This window comes from Oxyura jamaicensis, chromosome 2 (assembly GCF_011077185.1).
Source record: "Oxyura jamaicensis isolate SHBP4307 breed ruddy duck chromosome 2, BPBGC_Ojam_1.0, whole genome shotgun sequence".
In the NCBI taxonomy this organism is placed as follows: domain Eukaryota; kingdom Metazoa; phylum Chordata; class Aves; order Anseriformes; family Anatidae; genus Oxyura; species Oxyura jamaicensis.
The window spans coordinates 58,192,824-58,212,565 of NC_048894.1; the positions used below are offsets into that span (position 1 = coordinate 58,192,824).

The 19,742-nt window shown below is 40.2% G+C and overlaps 1 protein-coding gene across 11 annotated transcripts in view; it reads right to left on the reverse strand.

Moving 5' to 3' along the window:
* HECW1 (HECT, C2 and WW domain containing E3 ubiquitin protein ligase 1) overlaps positions 1-19,742 on the reverse strand; it is a 265,618-nt gene that overhangs the window by 177,234 nt on the left and 68,642 nt on the right. For all 11 annotated transcript variants that reach the window (XM_035316511.1, XM_035316510.1, XM_035316515.1 and 8 more), the window contains one exon: positions 8,168-8,492. In XM_035316511.1, the coding sequence (XP_035172402.1) occupies positions 8,168-8,456 (289 nt within the window). In that variant the 5' untranslated portion in view covers positions 8,457-8,492. The remainder of the gene's footprint in view (positions 1-8,167; positions 8,493-19,742) is intronic.

Below are 19,742 nucleotides of genomic sequence, written 5' to 3' on the forward strand. Positions count from 1 at the left end.
GACTGCCAGTTGTCAAGATGATATTATATTTTTGGTGTGATAGAGGTTTTCAAAAGGCTGTGGATGACATGTGGATCAAGCCCTTCCTCACTGTCCTGCCCTCCTTGTACTTGACAGTATCCCCCTGAGAGTTTGCACCCAAGGTTCTGTCACCCAAGGGACTTCTCCATCCTTCCCTGTAATGGGGGGCCTCTGGCTAAAATTTGATCTGATGGCTAATGTTCTCCCATGGTATCCCTGAGGTGTTTGGGATCCGTGCTCCAGCACAACCCATCTCTTATCCGGTTCTCTCCAGTAACCTACAAATCTATCAAAAACCCACAGACCACAAAAGGTGGATGGAATGAAGAAAGCAAAGAGCTGAGGTGGGGCTGAGCAAGAACAGTTTGGGGAGCTAAAAGACCCACAGCAGATGCTAAGTTGCAGTAGTGTTGGCATTTGACTAATGGTGTTGGTGTCATTTAGTTCTGCATACCCTTAGAAGTGGGATACTATCACAGTGCCCCAATAGCTCTCATTGCTACTTCAGCTATGCCTATCCTAGATACTCATTTCTGATTTAAAGCTCCGTCACTTCCAGATTTATTCTCACCACTGTGGCAGATGGGACACATCTGGCTTTTTGTACAGCTACAGCTATACTTTAGGTATGCATTGCACATATTTCTCCACAATTAATGACATTTGTCTTTGCATGCATAAGTGAAGATGGGAAGAAGGAATCCAAACAAAGATGATGACGAACGCCTCCATGCATACTGAAATCAGAAAAAATGCAATGTTTGGTGAGGTACAACATGAAAGAGTTTGTTGTTGTTGTTGTTTTGTTTGTTTTTAATATAATATTCAGTCCAAAGTTCTTACAGTCAGTGGAAGCTTTCTCTTCCCAATGATTGTAGTACAATTTGGAAAATGTGGACAAGGGTAAAACCATGAATCCATGAAAATTTCTTGAAGATACTAAAATAAGGGATATTGCATGCCCAAGGCAGTATAAAGACATGATATAAAGGGACATAGGAAGATCTGAAATGTGAACAAGAATGACACTTGTGCATGGTAACAATGTTCATTAAATAATGGGGAGAAATAATTTGCAGTACTTGAAAAATGGACTTAAAAGCAATGTTGAAAGACGTAACAGCAGACAGCAAGTTAAAAAGGATTTTGTGATCTGATACAGCAGAAAAAAAGAAAAAAAAAAAAGGAAAAGCCCCTAAAAGCCCCTACAACTCAGGTGTTTGCACAGAAGCACTATGGATAAAGAATCTCTTGGGAGTCTGAAGCAATTTTATCTGAAAAAATGTCATTCAATTATAAGCTTATCACAAAGTAGAAGATCTTCAGTGAAGAAAAAATGTCTTTAGGGCTAGAGAGATCAGTGGATAAGAAAAGATTAGGAAAGCTGAATGCATAGACAGTCATTACAGGAGTTGTGAATGACAGCATGAGAATATTCAAATACTATGAGCATTGCATTGAAGTGTTATAAACAATAAGGGGTGAGAAGAATGATTTAGTTTAGTTTAGAAGACTAAGCGAAACACATGCTGCAACTTCAAAAAAGCACATAGCCACGTGGCTAGCTTGACAACCTGCAGAGAACAAATCTTTTTGGGTTCAGCTTCATCCTGCCAGAGTTACATTTGTGCTGTCCACTGTTTAGCCTATGAATGAGTCTACCCAGTCAATGTCTTAACTTGCTCCGTGGATTAAGTTTTTTTTTTTATTATTATTTTTTATTTTTATTTTTTTTCCAGAATAGAGGCCATAAGCTGGCTTTTTGTGCACCAGTATCCCCCCACGGTCTGCGTTATTTCCCTCTCCAGATATTCAAGATGACAACTGAAGCAGAAAACTCTTCCGAAAAGAACTGGCAACCTACAGGTTTCTTTAACATTACTACTGTGGCTTTATGACTGTGCCATAAAGAAAAACACCACTGCACTAATCCCTTTTACAGAAATAGCTTTTTGGTACATTGCTACTAACAAGGTAAATGGTACATAAATGACAGACACAAACCTTGGAAGCACTGAAAGGGAGAATGGGTCCAAAGCTGTATCTGTAGCTAATATTCAAAGATCTTCAGAGGTGAAACTGAGGCAAAAGCTAACTGTTAGAACCACACTCGGTAGGTCTGGAAATGGCATGTCCTGGTTTTGTGTAGCAAAGTGGTCCACTAGATATAGAACTGAGAAATACAAAAATGTGACTCAGCCTGAAATGACAAGTCACTCCCACCAGATCCAAGAGCAGCCAGGTGGGAACAAAGAACAGATATCACTGCAGTAATGTGCCTGCCAAGGCCTCTGATAGCTAAGACCTCCTCTGCTCAGCATTTGTGTAGTTTTTCTACTGTTCTTTTTGTGTGCCAGGTTTGCTCCTCTAATACTTTTTCTTCCTGAAACAAATAGTGCTGTGCTTTGTGAAAACTGTGTGGCCGTTGGGCACCTCTGTTGACGTTTTACAGAGAGAGCAGAACTGCAGGTGTCGTACAACACGTAACCTGCTGATGTGACCACAGCAAGGCACGGCCGCTATCCCCAGCCTAGAGAGAGACCAACCACAAGATGACCCACCAAGGAGAAGTCCTAAAGAAGAGAGTGATATGATCTTAGGCCATTGAAGAAATAGAAAGATGGGTAACCCCAAGACATAAAATGCAAACACCAACAAAAATCACTGTCATCTAAGCAGGCACATTGTGAAGGGCTTTGTTTTACCAATATTTCTCAGGCAGAGAGGTGGAGCAACGAGACCAAATGCACAGAGAGCCAAAGTCAGGGATTAGAGATGTAATGCAGGGACCCCCAAGTCCCAGCACATTGCCATTTCTAACATTTTCCATCTCTGCTGGCCACATGTGACATTCTGCTTGTACGCGCTGCACGTCTGGTGAAATAGCTATGCAAACAAGCGCTGATCCAAGCCTGACTGCAGGAAAAATAGGGGGCTCTTTGCATTTGCTTTAGTAATGAGGTTTGTTGGATTATGGTGAAAATTGCCTTTTTGGGAGAGAAATAACATCACAGGCTAAAAAAGAGGAGCAAAACATGCTGTTTTAAAGCTAAACTTCAGTCACTTATTAGGTCAAGGCACTCTTACTTCTATAAATTTGAGAACTACTCCTCTGTCCAAAAAATAACAACAACAACAAATAAATAAAGGCAGGAAATTGGACCCTACAAGATTCGTGTACAAAGAAACATTTAATAAATAGCCTTTAATGATGTTTTGCTTTCCCACAAGGCAATGTCAAGAGGAAAAAGAGTTTATTGCATACGGGTAAGAAGAGTGTAACATCAGCACTGATAAATTCCTGCCATCAGTGTGCACAGACACTGGAGCAAATGATTCTTTCCAAGTCTGGTTTAAACATTTCTCATTAGCTACTCTACATCAGATATGGAGATGATGACAGAAGTGAAATCTTGTAGCAGTTAAAATGCTACTGCAGTAATTATAAGATAGCTCTTTATCTAGAGGAGCTGCCAGCAGTCTATATTAATTTATCTAAGAGGCTTCATACTGGAGCAAATAGTAATAGCAAACGAGATAACAGAGGAAGAGAAAACTGAGATAAATAACTGCAAATATTCCATCTGTCTCATAGTAGTTACTAAACGATGGTTCTTTTTTTAAGGAAAAATGTCTACAAATACACTATCTTCACTATTCAAACCTCTGTTTTCATTTCACCTTTTCTTCAATGTGTGTTTTCTTTACCTGTAGCATTTTTGCAAAGAAAGCTCATAAGTGCCAGAGATTTTTAAATACAAACAAAGCTGTGTTATCATGTTAATTTAAACATGATTCCTCAGATAACTCTTTTTTGAGCGTTTACATGTATTTTTGATTATTCTGAAAGACTGACGATATTCAAAGTGTAATAGTTCCCTTGAGGAACAGCACATGCACACCTCAGGTGAGTTGCCACAGAATTTAGATATTCCACTGCATAGCTTGGAGCTGATATAGTATATAGTATAATGCTATAGTATATACTAAAAGGGGAAGTTAAACCATCTCCAGAGTTTTAGTTTGGCAGGCATGAAATGTAACTCCTTCTCCTGAATGCACAATGTCTTAAACACCCAGAAAGGCTTGCCCTTCAAATTCTCATATTTTTTGTCATTTTACCATGGCTAATTTTAAAATGCATTGAAGTAACAGGACCTATATTTTAAAAGAGTCAACATTTACTAATCTCCTTTCAAACAAACAGTTTTTCTATGGCACTTCAACAAGTTCAGGTAGGTGTGTATGAATGTTTTCACACAGCTACAGGGCAAATATAATCAATAATACTTCTGGTATGTGATACACAGCCACCATTTTTTAGATTGTTTTATGTGAGACTGACTGGTTGCCTAGTTAATTTCCTAAGACCATGAGCAAGTTAACATGAATAATCAGCTCTAAATCCAGCTGTTACCTGCTTCTGCAAAGCTTGTTTCCCTTTTGGACATCCTTATGAATTTGCACATGGATTGGAGGGGAGAAGAACAGATACCTTCATTTTTGATAAAAGCAACTGTGCCACAGGCAGACAGAATTTCTCTAAATGGAGGACTCCATTACGCCTTCTTCAGACAGCCTTAATCTTTGAATAACATTCCAAAATGCACTATGGTTTCTGTATCAAAACATCTATACCATTTGTGCTCTTTTTCTTCTGGAAGCCTTCTGTATCATCCATATTTTCTCAGACTTGGAACATCTTTGTTCTGAAGCCTGCAGTTTATTAGGTATCATTAAAATTTTAGTGATGGTAGAAGTGGCAAGAACAGATTTATTTTTATGCATTTCAAAGTCAACACTCATATAAGATTATTTGGAGATATTTCCTAGAATACTACAACAGCAGTGACTAAACTCCTCTGAGGTGGGAACTGCCTTCTGTTCTGTCCCTTCTGTATAGTCCCTTCCACGGATGCTCAGGAGCTCTCACAAGACAAATAATAACTCTCATGCTCCTGCATTGAGTTTTATAGAAAAACCAATGCCACGCTGCCTGATACCTCAAGGACACAAATAATTTCTCTGTGTTTTCATGACTTTTGTGCTTTCACCACAACAATAAAGTCTTGCCACATTCAAACCTTTCTGGTCAAATCTCACAACCCAAACAATCACAAAAAGTATTGGACTACAACAGAGAGCTGGCTTTGAGAGACACACTGGAATGACCAGCAGCACTGCAATAGTTAACAGTGTTGCCACGCAAGCGGTAGTAATAGGCTCCAACATTAATCCCCTATTGAGCAGACTGGGAAAAGCTCATACTTTCTTTGGTTCTCTTGTTCCAGTCTGGCTGGCTGCTAATTCAAAACATGGTCATATATCAGTTTACATCATGAAGGTCAGATCCACAAGGCCAGGAACGTTTCCTCCCTAATCAGGAGTGCAGACTGGGGAAATCTGTGCAAGCACACATACAAATCCAACCCATTAGGATGTCTGGATCTCCCATTCCTGTGGATTTATCACAAATGTTGAACAGAGTGTTTAATTTCAGGACAGAAATGTGCTTTTGGAATGACCCTTTCCAATTGTCCCTACTTTGGTTCACACAGTGTGGTGATCTTCATGTACAACATCTCGATTCTCTCGCAGTGAATCTGAACTGAAAGATGCCCTACAGCTACCCAAGGGCACTCTGTCAGCCAGACTGGAACCACTCGAAAGCCAAGCCCTCTGAAATGAGTTCAGCAGCTGCTTGCTTCTGTAAATCCATTTGTCAAGGTTTGCTCTATGTCATTAATGTAGATATAGCCATTGCACCAATCACCTTCCTAGGCTCCAATTTTTTTCCACATCGAACCAATACAAAAATAAATAAATAAATAAATAAATAAAAGAAAAGCATTTGAACTTCACAGTCTCCCAGATTGTTTCTTTATGGGAACCAAAAAATAAAATAAAATAAAATAAATCTCACCTCATGTCAGGTTTTGGAAAGGAAGTGAAAAACGAATGATGGGTGCTGCTGCCTGCTATTATCTTGGCGATTTAGATTAGGAACCTGAGAGGATGGAGACAAAACACTTCCAAAGACATCAAGGGCCAACTGTTTCTTGGAGACTGGACACACTAATCATTTTTCATTTGGCAGCAGTATTTGTCAGAATGAACCACCAATTATTTCCTTTAACACCAAGCATTCAGCCAGCAGGGGCATGGATGCATTTCACAATTTATCCTTCTAATTTATTTTAATTCTAATTTATTGGGGTGTCTTGAGCAACATCCTGGTTGCTAAGGTAAATTATGGAGGAGTAGCAGGGAGGATTTTTCACTCCCAGTTAATCCCCTGTGTATGCAGGTTACCTATCAAAGAAATACGGGATGTATCCTTATAGCCCTTGATACAATGTCTGAGCTATGAAACCTGGCTGAATGAGTTCATCCAATACGCAACAGCTCTGTGGACATTCTGTTTACAGCAGACCACCAGAAAGGATGCTTTTTCCTGTTTTTACTGGAGCAAGGCAGTCCTTCACGAGTTGTCTGCACTGCTGCAGAATAGGCTTAGGGTATTCCATAGTGCCTAGACACGGCAGCCTTCTCATCGGTTCAAATATAACAGTCAAAGGCAATCTTAACTGTAAACACAAGCAATTGTTAAGGCCAACAAACCAAACTGCTTTCAGTGCATCTGTTTTGAATCCAGTCCCTATCTTTTTCTTTCTTATTTTCTGTCTGTTTTGTTTTCCTAAAAGACTTTAAATTCCAGAAGCCTATCATAATTTTCAAAGCAGGGTATTTTATGAGGTTACTCAAGGGATGAAGTATTGAAGCCTGGCTTCCTGCACCCCACACTCTTTTCCACAGCCATCCTCATCTTCCCCTTCTCCATGTCACATCAATAGACTGAACTCCTTTTCTAGTGCCTACCACTATGCCAACCAGGGCTCCTCTGTACTCTCTGTCCTCCCATCCAGCTCCTTCTCATATCCCCTACCCTGCCCACACCTGTGTTCCCCACATTCTCAGCACATGATGCCGACCCTTCTGATCTTATCCACTAAAGCACTCGACCAACACTTTCACTCCCTGCGATTGCCTTGAAAGCCCAACTCACAACCTCCTATGCTTTACCCGGTTTTGTTTGGCTTGGTGCCTGGGCAAGGCAAAATATTGAACCTGAGATTTGAACTGAAACATTGAACTGAAATATCTGAAAACACTGAACTGAAATACCTGCTAAGGGCTAGGCACACTTATCTAAACAAGTACTGGCAGAATTTTACCAACATTTCCCTTGTGGAATGCACAATTTACAAATTACAAATTTGTATAAATTTATGAAGGTACCTATATGAGTCCGTCTTCTTTACCAAGCCACTGTTTTTCAGAACACATTTAGAGCTTCGCATTTTTAAGACCTCTAATCCACTGAGGAATGTGACTGAAACTGATCCACCATGTTCAAAACTTACCAGAGGGAAAAGAGTTAATGCAGATTTCAGTCTAGGCAGTGGGACTATTTCCATAGGAACCAAACCAGGTCAAAATGCTTATTTTATATTGAAGTGAAACGATCAGGTAAATGTCCATTGAAAGCATTTCTTATTAGTTTTCTGGGGGTCTGCCTTTATACAGATGGAGATGACAAAAATATGCTAATGGCTGAATACAGCTTCCAATGTGCAAAAAAAAAAAAAAAAAAAAAAAGTCATCTGGGACTCCAGACTGCCTCAGTCTATAATTATTATTGTTCATATCAAAATATCCTCTGGCTATACAGGAAAGGCATTCTGTTTCACAGGGTTTTTTAATGATTCATATTCTTGACTTGTAAAACCTCTCATCTGTCACAGATTACTCAAGGACTTGTGAGAGGAAACCCTGAAAATATTATGCTTTCTTTATATAGAAGGCATTTTCCACAAAATCAAAATGGCTTTAAAAATAAAGTGTCTTGAAATTTCAATAAACTGTTGATAGAAACGATTCTCATATCTCTATTGAAGAGAGAGTCAGGGCCAGGACTGCAACTAGCAATTCAGGAGCAGAAGAAATCTTGTATATAAACCCACTTAAAGCTTATACTCAGTAGATCTGTATTAGCCCATTATTACCATTAGCCCTTATTACTCTAATGCTTACAACTAAAAAAAGTAGCAAGAAAACCAAATGGGAAGGGGTAAGAGGGACTTACCAATGAGATACATGCCAATCCAGTCCCCTGCATCCACTTCCTCCTTTATATCCCAGTATATCACTAGGTCCTGTGAGTGCCCGATGGAATAGTAGGAGCTGCTGACCATCAGGGTAGATCGGCTGTCTGAAGTGACAAGGTCCGTGTCACTGGTAGACCTAGGAATAGTGACCGTCTCGTGGGAATTGTTCCTGATGTCCATGTTATGGAACTGGTCAGGGTTATAGCTGTATCTGAGGGGCTCTTTGCACCGGCGCCGATTTTGTGAGTTCCTTGATGGAGACGCCATGGCTGCCAGGCCCAGGAACCTGTTTTGGTACAGATTCTGTGAAGAAAAAAAGGAGAGGATAGTATTTACAGTATGATTCATGTTTCAGTGATGTCAAAGCTTATGAAAATTAGTGCATTGGAATGAGAAAGCAAGAAAAGAGCATCTGGCACTGCAAAAAAGAGATACAGAAAGGTGCAGCAGGCAGCAGAGTCTGCTACTTCAACTTCTACTCCTCAATTCTTATCACAAAAACAAGTGCAAAAGCAGGCCTTATACCACCGAGCCCAGCTGCAATCGGCAGTGTGTGAGGGAATTAATAGTAGCTGGCTTCCTCTAAGTTAATACGCGCATCCAGACACCAACACTGTGACTATCAATCTAGTGGAGAGCAGTTCTCTTTCAGCATTAGGAGGTAGCCTTCCCATGTTTGACTCCTGGAGTCAATCTTCCTAGTAATTCTTATTGCATTTGCAGAGGAATATTTTCTCATAGAAAACTTATCCCATTTGGTGGAGTGGTTAACAGTGAGTAAGAGCTTCATGTCTGAAGAGTTAGAGCCATGAAAACGGAATTGTCCCTGATACCAAAATAAAGACATTTTCACCAAGTGTTGTAGTGTCTCAGTACAGCTGGCAGCTTCTCATGCTATTGCCCTGCTTTGTTTTTTGCAGTAGATGGAGAGATACTATGCACACCCCCTCTGGTAGGGATTTGGGAATGTACTGGACAATTAATGGGAGTGGAGGAGATTACTGCAGAGTAGTCATCGTGTTAGCAGTTGAAAAATTATTTAAATTCCAACCTACTCTCCTTCCTTGAGGCAAGCCGAGTGACTTGTACAAAATGCGTCATGGTGCACGAGTTCTTGTGAGTTGGCAGATGGAGAGTGCTTAAGTTATGATGGGTTAATTTTGATGTGAAGACCTGCCTTGATACTGATCAAAATATAGTTATTGCTTATTTCTGTGCTGTTTGTTTTTCCATTTTTCTTCCCTGCTTTCCCTTTTCTCTCCCTGCAGCTCTGCTATTTCAATCACTTGGCTTTTCATTATTCATTAGTTTTCCATTATCCATCTGTTGCCAACCATGCTGTCAAGTCCGTTAGACACAAACCCAGACAGCTTTCCTGTATGCTATGAAATGCTTTTCACATGACCAGAAGTCAAATCATCCTTTTGAACTCAAACAAATTAAGTGGAAGAAAAATCTTAGCTCTTTTGTCCAGCCAAGCAGATATTTAACCCTGGTATCTATTAAGACTATGGTAGCACAGGAGAACAATCAGCCCTGAAAAAGCAAAACGTTTTGTTTATTAAATAATATCAATTTTTGCAGAATAATTAAGACACCTATTATTAAGTCCTACAATTCCATTGCACAAAAGCTGTACGGAGAGAGCAAAAAATTCACCCGGCATGTTTTTACCCTCAGAATATGCTGTCACTTTGCAGAAAGTGCCCTACAACACTTACAATCCAATGACCCAAATCCTCACTTACTGCATTAAACTGGGTTTATAGCAAAAATAGCTCCAGCGGGGATGCCACACCTTAGAGTGAATGCTGGCATGATGGAAGCAAACAATGCAAAAGGCTGTGATAGAAATAGAGGAACAGAAGGAAGGATGTCTGGGAGGGAATAAAGTGCACGTGCTGCTCACATCGGATAGCATTTGTTATGCACCTAATCCTACCTTTGCTTTCTCTTCTCTAACAGTTACATTTATTCACTGTTTGAAACAAAAAAGAGTTCACAGTATAGAATAAACAGTGAAGCCTGCAAACAGAAAATCCATCATCTTCATATATATATATATATATATATATATATATATATATATAAGTTTCTTGCATGTTGTGTACATATTTTAAACTGGGAAGCACTTCTGTGCATGCACAACTACCAGGCTCTAGGCAGTAATTTAGACCAATAGAAGTTTCTGCCACTTTGTCAAGAAGGTATATGCTGTCACAACAGCACCTGGGAAGACTATTATTGGTTTTGTAATGGTGAGATAGGAACATAAAGAATTTCAAGCCCACTCTTCTGTAGCGGTCTGCCTCATTAACATGTCTTCCTTTGCTCATAGTGCGCTACCCACAAGGTACTTCAGTTCAAAGGCAGACCTTTTATTTCTGGTGACAAAGTACTCCAGGGAATAGTGGTTCTACAGATACTTCCATTTTTGAATGGTAATGGTAGAGTGTATTAATTAACTGCATACTTTCAAATTAAATCAGAATTAACAAACATTTAACTTTTTCAGCTTCAGCAAGACTTTAACTTGTGTATTTATCAATACATTCAAATTCTCTAAGTTCCCATTTGCTTGTATATCAATGTCAATGGCACAAATAGCAAAGCGTGAAAGTAATCCAGAAGGCTACGGTCTCCAGAAATCTCAGTCTCCCTTATTTCCAGCATTGGTTCAACACAAATCATCTAGAAAAAAGAAAATCCCCAAACTGAAAAAAAAAAAATCCAAGCAAATAGGACAATATAGTGACCCATAATTATCTGGATTGAATTATGTCATCAAAATATATGTACAGATGTACGAAGAAGCAGAAAAAAAATTAGGAAAAATAGTTACTCCACATGTGATTACCAGTTTTGCAGGTTTTTCATATAATTCCAACAGTACCTGCCTGTAAAATGTGCACGCAGCCCCTAAGCCCTGATGACAGATTCCCGACCACAGTAAAATGGCTTAAAAGTTATAAAGAGGTCCTCTCTATTCCTTGTGGAAGCAATCTGATCCACCATAAATACCTAGCATATCAAAAATGAACCTTTTTTGGGGGGGGCGGGTTGAGATCATATTTATTCCCTCTATTCCTTAGAGGTGTAGGTACCCTAAGCACACTGTATACACTTAGCTATAGCTCAATTTTTAATATACTGTGTACAATGTACATTATAGAGCAAAAATAACTAATGGCCAAATGTTGCCCCAACAACACAACGCAACAGTATTTCAGATTTTGTCCTAAAAGGGCCTGTCTGGCCTCATTTAGATACATCGCATACCTATGATGTGTCCAACATGAGCTCAAGCATGTCCTAAATCAAGGGTGCCAATATTGCCTTGGTAACTGTCCTGCTGCTTGACTATTCTCTCCGAATTCGTCTGGTACAGGGGGAACAATGTGACTGGAATGGACAATATTTCAGTTATATCAGCAATCCAGTTACTTTTGTGTTCAACACCCGAAGTAACAGATATAAAAGTCTCTCTCTTGATGTTTCTCATTTGAACGATCATAATGCAGAGTAATGTGATAGGACATCCATAAGTAATTTTAGTTTACTGAACAAAAAAGAAATGTAGAGTTAAATTAATATCCAGTCAAGGAACACACACAAAAAAGTCATCACAATGGGACAACACATAGGTTTTCTACTGCTATCAGCTTTGTAAATTAGCATTTCCTCCAATTAATGTAGTAACTACATTTCATTTTGATATCAGAAATAGCCCTTTTGTAGCCAGACAAGTATTTAGCCATAAAATAACAATCTGCAGAGTAAAACTAGCTATATAAAAGTCCTACTCAGAATGAGATTTCTGGAGGATTATCTGTGGGCAGACCTTGCCTCTTATTTACATCACTTAGCTCATCTGACAAAACAAATGTCAGATAAGAACAAATTTTAGCAGAAGGGTGCAGTCAAAAGGAAGCAGCAGACAAGATCTGATTGTAAAGAAAACAGATCTCTAAGATGCACATATAGAAAACCTATAATCAGTAAATTCTGAGAAAAATAGTTCACAGATTTTATTTTCACATTCTCTCCCTTTCACACTCACACCTCTCTCGCTGCCTGGTTTTTGGCACTGGGCAGCAAGAGTTGCTGCAGTCCCTGCCTTTCCTTCACTGCCCCAAAAACCAGTACCATCTCCCTCTCCGAGAGAATCGGTCATCTTCCTAGTGAATTTCTACAAAGGATTCAGAGCTGCCATGCAGCTGTAGTGCTTCATGTCTGGGGAGGTGGGGGCATGATATTACTTGGTATTATTTTACATCATGCCAGAAGGGTAGACGATGCTTTAGCCATACAGAGACAGATCCCAGCTAAGGATCTGCAAGGATCCAGCTCTATTCTCTGCTCAGGAGATTCAGAACTGGCTTTTAGATACTCAGACTGACAACCAGTTACTTCCTACAGCTGCGTTGGCAGAGAGGTATTTGTGCAGTCGGGGTGGTGGTATGAGAGACTTTTACAGTCCATACTGCAGATATTATACGATTTAAATACAACACATCACTAGAGTATTGGCAGAAGAGGAGGTTACAAGAAACAAGGAGACATTAGCCAGCATGACAGTGGGTTCAAACTGAGGGATATGTAGCTTTACAGATGTCTGCAGGCATCACTGCAACCAGAATTTCAAGGGTAAGTACTGAGAAAGATAGGGAGGTAGTTTTCTGTGATGGGAAGCCTGAGACAAAGCACATTTACTTGTCCAAAAATTTAACAGGACTGTAGCCAAGTCTAACATCATGGGAAAATCAGATGTGTAGTCAGCTTCTTGATTTTTTCTCTGGAGATAAAGTGTCTCCTTATAAGTCCTACAAATGACAACTAAAAGCTTATGATTTTGTAAAAGAGAAAGAGGAGTCAAGAGAGATAAAAAATTAGGCTAGCCTTGTGAAAGAGATAAATTATGACAGACGTCTTCTGAGCAGCTTTAAGTAAGATAAGATCACGTATCAAGGAGGATATTGCACTAGCAGAAATATAAGGTAGTAACAGCTTCTAGGAAAGATTCAATGAGGTGGATGAGAGATGACATAAAAAGATTTTAAAGACCTAGTCATGGCCTGCATGTGAACACCCAGGGCAAAATCTCAAGGCTGGGACAGAAAGACAAGCAGTAAAGTAGCACTGCCTGGGGGGGGGGAAGTGATGGGACTCTGCCAAAGCTTCGAGGCAGACCAACTTCAAGGTGAGTCTACCAAAAGTGCTTTTAGTACATAAAAATTTTATTAGAGCACAAATTAAACCCCAGTAACTTCTGCATGATAGAAAATTCAGCTCTGTTTGGTCAAAGAGTAAAAAGGCTGGGTGAAAAAAAAAAAAAAAAAAAAAAAAAAGAGAACAAATCTCTGTGATGCTCTCCTGCTTTTCATAGCCCCAAAGACTTCCTGTAGGGTCTGCTCCCTGTTCTTCCCAGCAGCCTTCCCACCTCCACTGCTGCTACTGCTGCCCTCAGTCTCTTCCCCCGTCTGTTTCCTCACCATCCCAGTGGTGCCTTGTGCTCAGCAGCTTCCAGGGGAGGTGTTCTCTCCCTCTAACAAACTCTTAGCATGAAATAGGTAAAAAAAAAAAAATAATGCAGATTTCCTCCTGTTTGCCTAGGGATGGTTCTCTTAGCAGGACATGTGATATACCCCTGGAAATTACCCACAAGGAGAACATTTGCATTTTCCCTCACTGAGGATGCACTACTATCAACTACATGAAGTGCAAGGCAATGCAAGGTTAAGTAGAAATATAGTTTAAATACGCTGTAATCAAGGTTACAGTCTCAGCTTCCATTATAACTGCCCCCCATCCACCAGCTCCCACCTTTCACTGCTATTTATTTGTTTCTCAACATGTGAGCAAAAATCCCTTTGGACATTTGAATTTTGGAAGAATTGTTAGTGTAACTGTTAGCACAAATATATTTATATATATATATATATTTGTAAAGCATGGCTTACAGTACAGAAAAATCCAGTAAACAAGGTCTTACAGTGCAAGCAGCCGTACAAAATCCTCTGCAAATGGTTCAGCCATCCACCATGAAAATCATCAGCCTTGGGATTGCTACAGAGCCAAAGGATTTGGACTGCAAGATAACTTTACAGGATCAGGCCCTTTACTTGTGAGGCACAAGAGCGGCTTCTCAGAGCTCCAAAGGAATCATTTAACAGCATGACAGAGTCACAGGATCCCACAGTCTAATGAAACCCTTTTTCCTACAAGGTTTTACAGAGTGTACAGATGACACTGCTGCCCTTGGGAAGGCTGAAATGAAGGAGGTTGGAAATGCTTCAGAGGGATGCATGCCATAACACCAAAAAATGTTCAGTGTGTTTGTCTTAATATTACACATCTTTGGCACACGGTATATATATATTTACGCCTATAATAAACAGTAATCGGAAATCAAAGCCATTATACATCTGCAGTGGGTCAAAAGGACATTAATAGGGAGTTCACTTTTCCATTTCCTGACCTTTGCGCGTTTCCAGTCCAGCTTTACTGCTATGTTAATGCATCCTCTTGCATTTAACTTTGCTTCAGTGATGTGCAAATCACTGCAAAAATTTGAATCAAAATGAAAGAGTTGGCCTCGAGGTCAGACCGGCAAGATTTGGTGCTGGTGTGGGGGATTGATTCCCGATGCAGGCGTATTTGTGATAAGGCAGCAAAAGCAAGCAGCAGTAACCAGACGTACTTTTAGCATTTACAAAGTGCATCCAACAGCAACTGCCCCTGGCAATTAAGAGCAGTCTGTATTTTCTGAGAGCACTTAAACAATCTTGTGGGCATGAGCAGATGGAAGCTGGTCTATTGGGCAAAATGACTGAAGGTAAATTCTTGGAGTTCAGAAAAGGTAAGGAAAACAGTTAACCACGCTTTTTCTCTTCTCCTTCTAGATAAGTGAGAATAAAGTGCTGACTAGTGAACCCAAGAGAGCGTACTGAAAGGCATGCACATCATGTTTCCAATCAAATGACTCCAATTAAGATTTGCACACCAGAAAGTGTATAAACCAAACAAGCTTCTGTGTAAAACTGACATTTCACTGGGTTTGAATGGGATCTCTCCAAGCTTCAACATTTTAGACTACTTATGTCTCCCCAGGAGCAATTAACAAGTTGCATTCAACAAGTTCTTATTGACACAGTGACAATCCAGCCACAGTTCACTACCGAAGGCACTTGGAAGTTTCTGCAATAGATAACAGCTAAGAACAAAATTGAATTCTTAATTTCTCTGAAATAAGTAGCATGAAAACAATACAGTCTCAGCAACTTGGAACAGCAAAGAATGAGAAACAGCCATCAGTCCTACCCACGAGAGAAAAAAGGTCTGAAAACATTGTCAATATTTTAAAATATATATATATCCTTGTACACAACAACAGGTAAACATGCAATATGGCCTGAATATAAAAACTCAAAAAGGTAACTGTAAGGAAATAAAAAAAGGGTCAGTACAGTAACATTTTAAACCATGGTAACACTTCATAGCTTCACTCTGTTCTTTTCACACTACAAAATGAAAGAAAGAACCTGAGGATCCACTCATACGCCACTACCAAATACTCTGAAGCCCACAACACTAACTTTTGCTGGGGCTTTATGATGCACGGAACAGGAAATCTGTATTTTGGCTTGGTTTTAAACATCAGGAGCAGGCACAGAAGTGGTGCTACACTGCTGCTACACTGCTGCAATACTGGAGAGGCAGCACAGTGACTGCCTCTCACCAGGTGCAAGATGAGGCATTTGGCTGGTAGGAGGACGAGCCCTCTCCTAACATCCATCCTCATGTCCATTAACACCAGCTTCACAGATACAGTCCTGGTGACTGCGATGCCAAAGACTAAACATCTCCACTTCTCAACTTTTCAAAGACAAGTACAATATTTACAAGCAACAATCACTGTAAGAAAAACAACAACAACCAAACAAAAAAAAACAACACAAACCAATCGTTTGGTAGCAGATAGTTTCTTTGATCTGCTGTTTAAAGTAAAGAAACAGTCTCAGCAGAGAGACATCCCAAAAAGCCTGTGTGCCCCCCATGCCAGTCAATTTATTTCAAGTCTCCTCACTCGGTTCATCATGTCCAGCTGGACTTTGCTGGTGTCCTGGGAGCTCCACTTACTCCAGAGGGGTTTCAGGAGCGAGGAGGTAAGAACAGGAGGTAGCTCTCCTCTGCAGGCTGAACATGTTGCTGCTCTTCTGTGCAGTCAGAAACTGCTGTTTGTACTGAGAAGCCCTAACCAGATGGATGCCCTACTTCAGGTTCTGCACAGCACAATAACGACCACTTACCTGATGCATTTTTGTTACCAGAGGCTTCAGTTCTTCCAGTCCTTCCCCCATACAAAACACCAGTATCTTTAGTAGCACTCACACTGTCCTGGACTCATCCAAGTCCAGCTAAGTACCTAAGTCACCTCACTGCAGACTGCAGGTTTCCAAGACTCCCTGTGTAGGCAGAGGGAGGAGACAGGCTCCTCCAGAAAAAGACTGAGATCCAGGTAGGCTTTCCCCAGGGTTACTCAGCTCCGCCTCTCTTCACCTCTACAATGAGCCTGTGACCATTGGGATCCTGAGTTATGGATGTTAAGTCAGATGGGATGGAGTAAGATGTATATAAACTTCTCGAGACATAAGATTTTATAGGAAAAACATGAACAGGCAAAGTACACCTGAGGATGGCAGAAAATGTGTGAGTACATTTAAGCACATGAAATAGAAACACATCATAAGGCATATTAAAAGAACATACTAAACTCTACTACCTGATTTTTTAAGATTAGTCTCATTTTCCAGGCAACAATATAAAATTGTTGCAAACTTGATGGTGCTTCTGGAGAAAGAGAGAAATAACCAAGTAAAAGAAATTACACAGCTTACCATATACAAGGCATGTACAGGTCTCTTCAAACGTGTAATACCAGTAAATGCAGGAGCAGTTTACAGGAAAAGATGTGAAGAAGTCTTGCAAAATTTAGGAGATTATGAGGGAAATGATGCAGAGTAAATATGAGCTGCAGAAGGATATCCAGTAATGTACAATGTTTCCCAGAACTGTCAGCTACAATCATTTCTCTGCTCAGAAGTAGCCCCACATTTTCCAACTCCCCAAAGAGTCCAAAGACTCTTCTGAAAACTTTTTGCTGAAAAAAAACCTCCTAATTTCTTACGATGTGTGAGTTCTAAAAACCTCAACATTATCTAATGTTGGAGCTATATTATACCTTCCATGATGACAACTGCTTTCTAAAAAACAAAGTTAGCGTGATTTTTGTATTGTATACTGCCACCAGGTAGAAGAAAAAAAAAAAAAAAAAAAAAAAAAAAAGGTCAAATGTATTACATAGATCTTAGGCACAACTTATTATGTATAAAATTCACACAGACATGAAAGGCAACAGAAAGCAACCCAGCATAGATATCAAGTTTTTCATATTGATAAGCTCCCCCTCAGACACAAGTATCAATCTCTGCAAACCAAAGGTTCGTGGGTACGTATCGAAGGAGTATTTATCCCGCAGTTTGCACCTACCTGTGCTCTACTGCCTCCAGCCATGCTTCCCTCCCTGCCCAGACACTCTGCACAGCTCAGACGGATCCTTAGACATTTCAGAAGGTGCTCATCACTGCTATTAGCTGCACAATTTCTACAGGCATCACAAGCAACATTCCCTGCAAGAAGAGCGTAAGGCTTCCCTGCTGCCTCCTTTGACTCTAGGCTGTCAGCGAGGTCCCTGTTCCTTTGTACCACGTCCCCCACATCTCACCCCATGCCATGGTCCCAGGTGACAGCTTGTCTTTCTTCTTCCCATCCCTTTTTATTCTCAGGGCATCTATCCTCTTCCTCTCTCATTAATATTACCATCCTCCCCTCTCCTAGATAGGAAGGGGTAGGGAATGAGGCATTAAATACTGCACCAGCCATAAGACAGGCACTGGTTTCCACACGGGGACAATAACCACACAAAACCCAGGAGGGATGGAAAGTAACTCTTCTCATCCATGGTTCCTTCCAGCTGATGCCCTACTCCGCAGCAAAGACAGCATTTTAAATCTCATTTCATTCATTGCCTCTAACATGCTTTTTGCCCCCATCTTCATTTCTTTTTAAGAGAAAAGTGATTTGAAGTGCCAGTATCTTAACCCCCTCAGGCAGAGAGGCAGGGCAGAGGCAGGTAGGTCTGAGCAGGCGGCTGCATATTAATGCCTACATCAACCACTCCTTTCATCTCCAAACAACAACAAACCATTGCAATGAGCCAGCCCCTCAGCTAGACACCAGCTTGCTGTGCATGCCCTCAGCTCCATCTCCTACCTTTCAACGAGGACTGCAATGTTCCCTGACATTTTGAAATTAATTGGCTACAGAGCTCCCATATTATCACACTACCTCCGGACAAATACAGAAACGCCATGGGTTGAGTGTGCTTGATGCTGCTTCCAATGAAATTAAAGGCAAAACTCCCCCCAGCTTCACTGTGGAACAAAGTGACTTTGCAAACAAAGGAGCATCCAGATAGATCTCAACAGCTGCAGGGAACAAGGGCTGATCCACAACTGGATTATCAAAAGTTTGTGTTTTAACTAAACAGCACTTCAGATACTGTCACCCATGCCTTCACCTATTCTGTTGGAAAATGTATGAAACACCCAGAGCAGAGAGCTGCATTTTAGGACACAGATTACAGCAGTTACTTTCAGTCAAGTTCTCGGAATGACACATTAATCCATCAGAAGATGAGTGAGGATTAATTTAAAATATGACCATAGTTTTAGACCGTGATATCTGTATGCTTTTTTTCAATGCAATTATAACAGTAGAATACAAAACTTTTTCATAAACAACAAAAGCAGCACCCCATGAATTTAAAGTGAAATATGCTTCAGTGTTTGCTGTTCCATCATCACCGTATGGTTTTCATCTGGTGTCACTGACGAGCAGAATGAAAACTGCTTGCAAGTATTAGGACTGCAATTACCACAGTTAAGTGTGCTTGTTTTCATCAGAGACTATGACTTCTTACGTCTTTACACTCTTGGGGAAATTATGACAGCATCCTAAATTTTTTAATAATTAACGATTTTTAAATATACAGACGTAGAATATCCTGACCTGGAAAGGACCCATGAGGATCATCAGGTCCAACCCCTGGCTCCACACATGACCACCCAAAAATCAGACTCTGTGTCTGAAAGTATTGTGCAAATGCTTCTTGAACTTCGGCAGGCTCGGTGCTGTGACCACTGCCCTGGGGAGCCTGTTCTATCTAATGTGTGTAATACTACTGCTTTCTTTTTTTTTTAAAAAAAAAAAAAAAAATCTTTTATAACACAAGTTTTGAGAGGATCAGGAGTTCCTATTTTACTCTGAAAAACACTAAAGGAAAATAGATTTATGCTTAGTAATTTCTCAAATCCAGTGTTTTATTCTTAAAAATAATCCCAAATCTATTAAAAACATTTAATATTACTGATAAACCACAAGTCCAAACTGAAAGAGTAAATTTTTTCTGTTCTTGGACAGGTGAAACTAGTT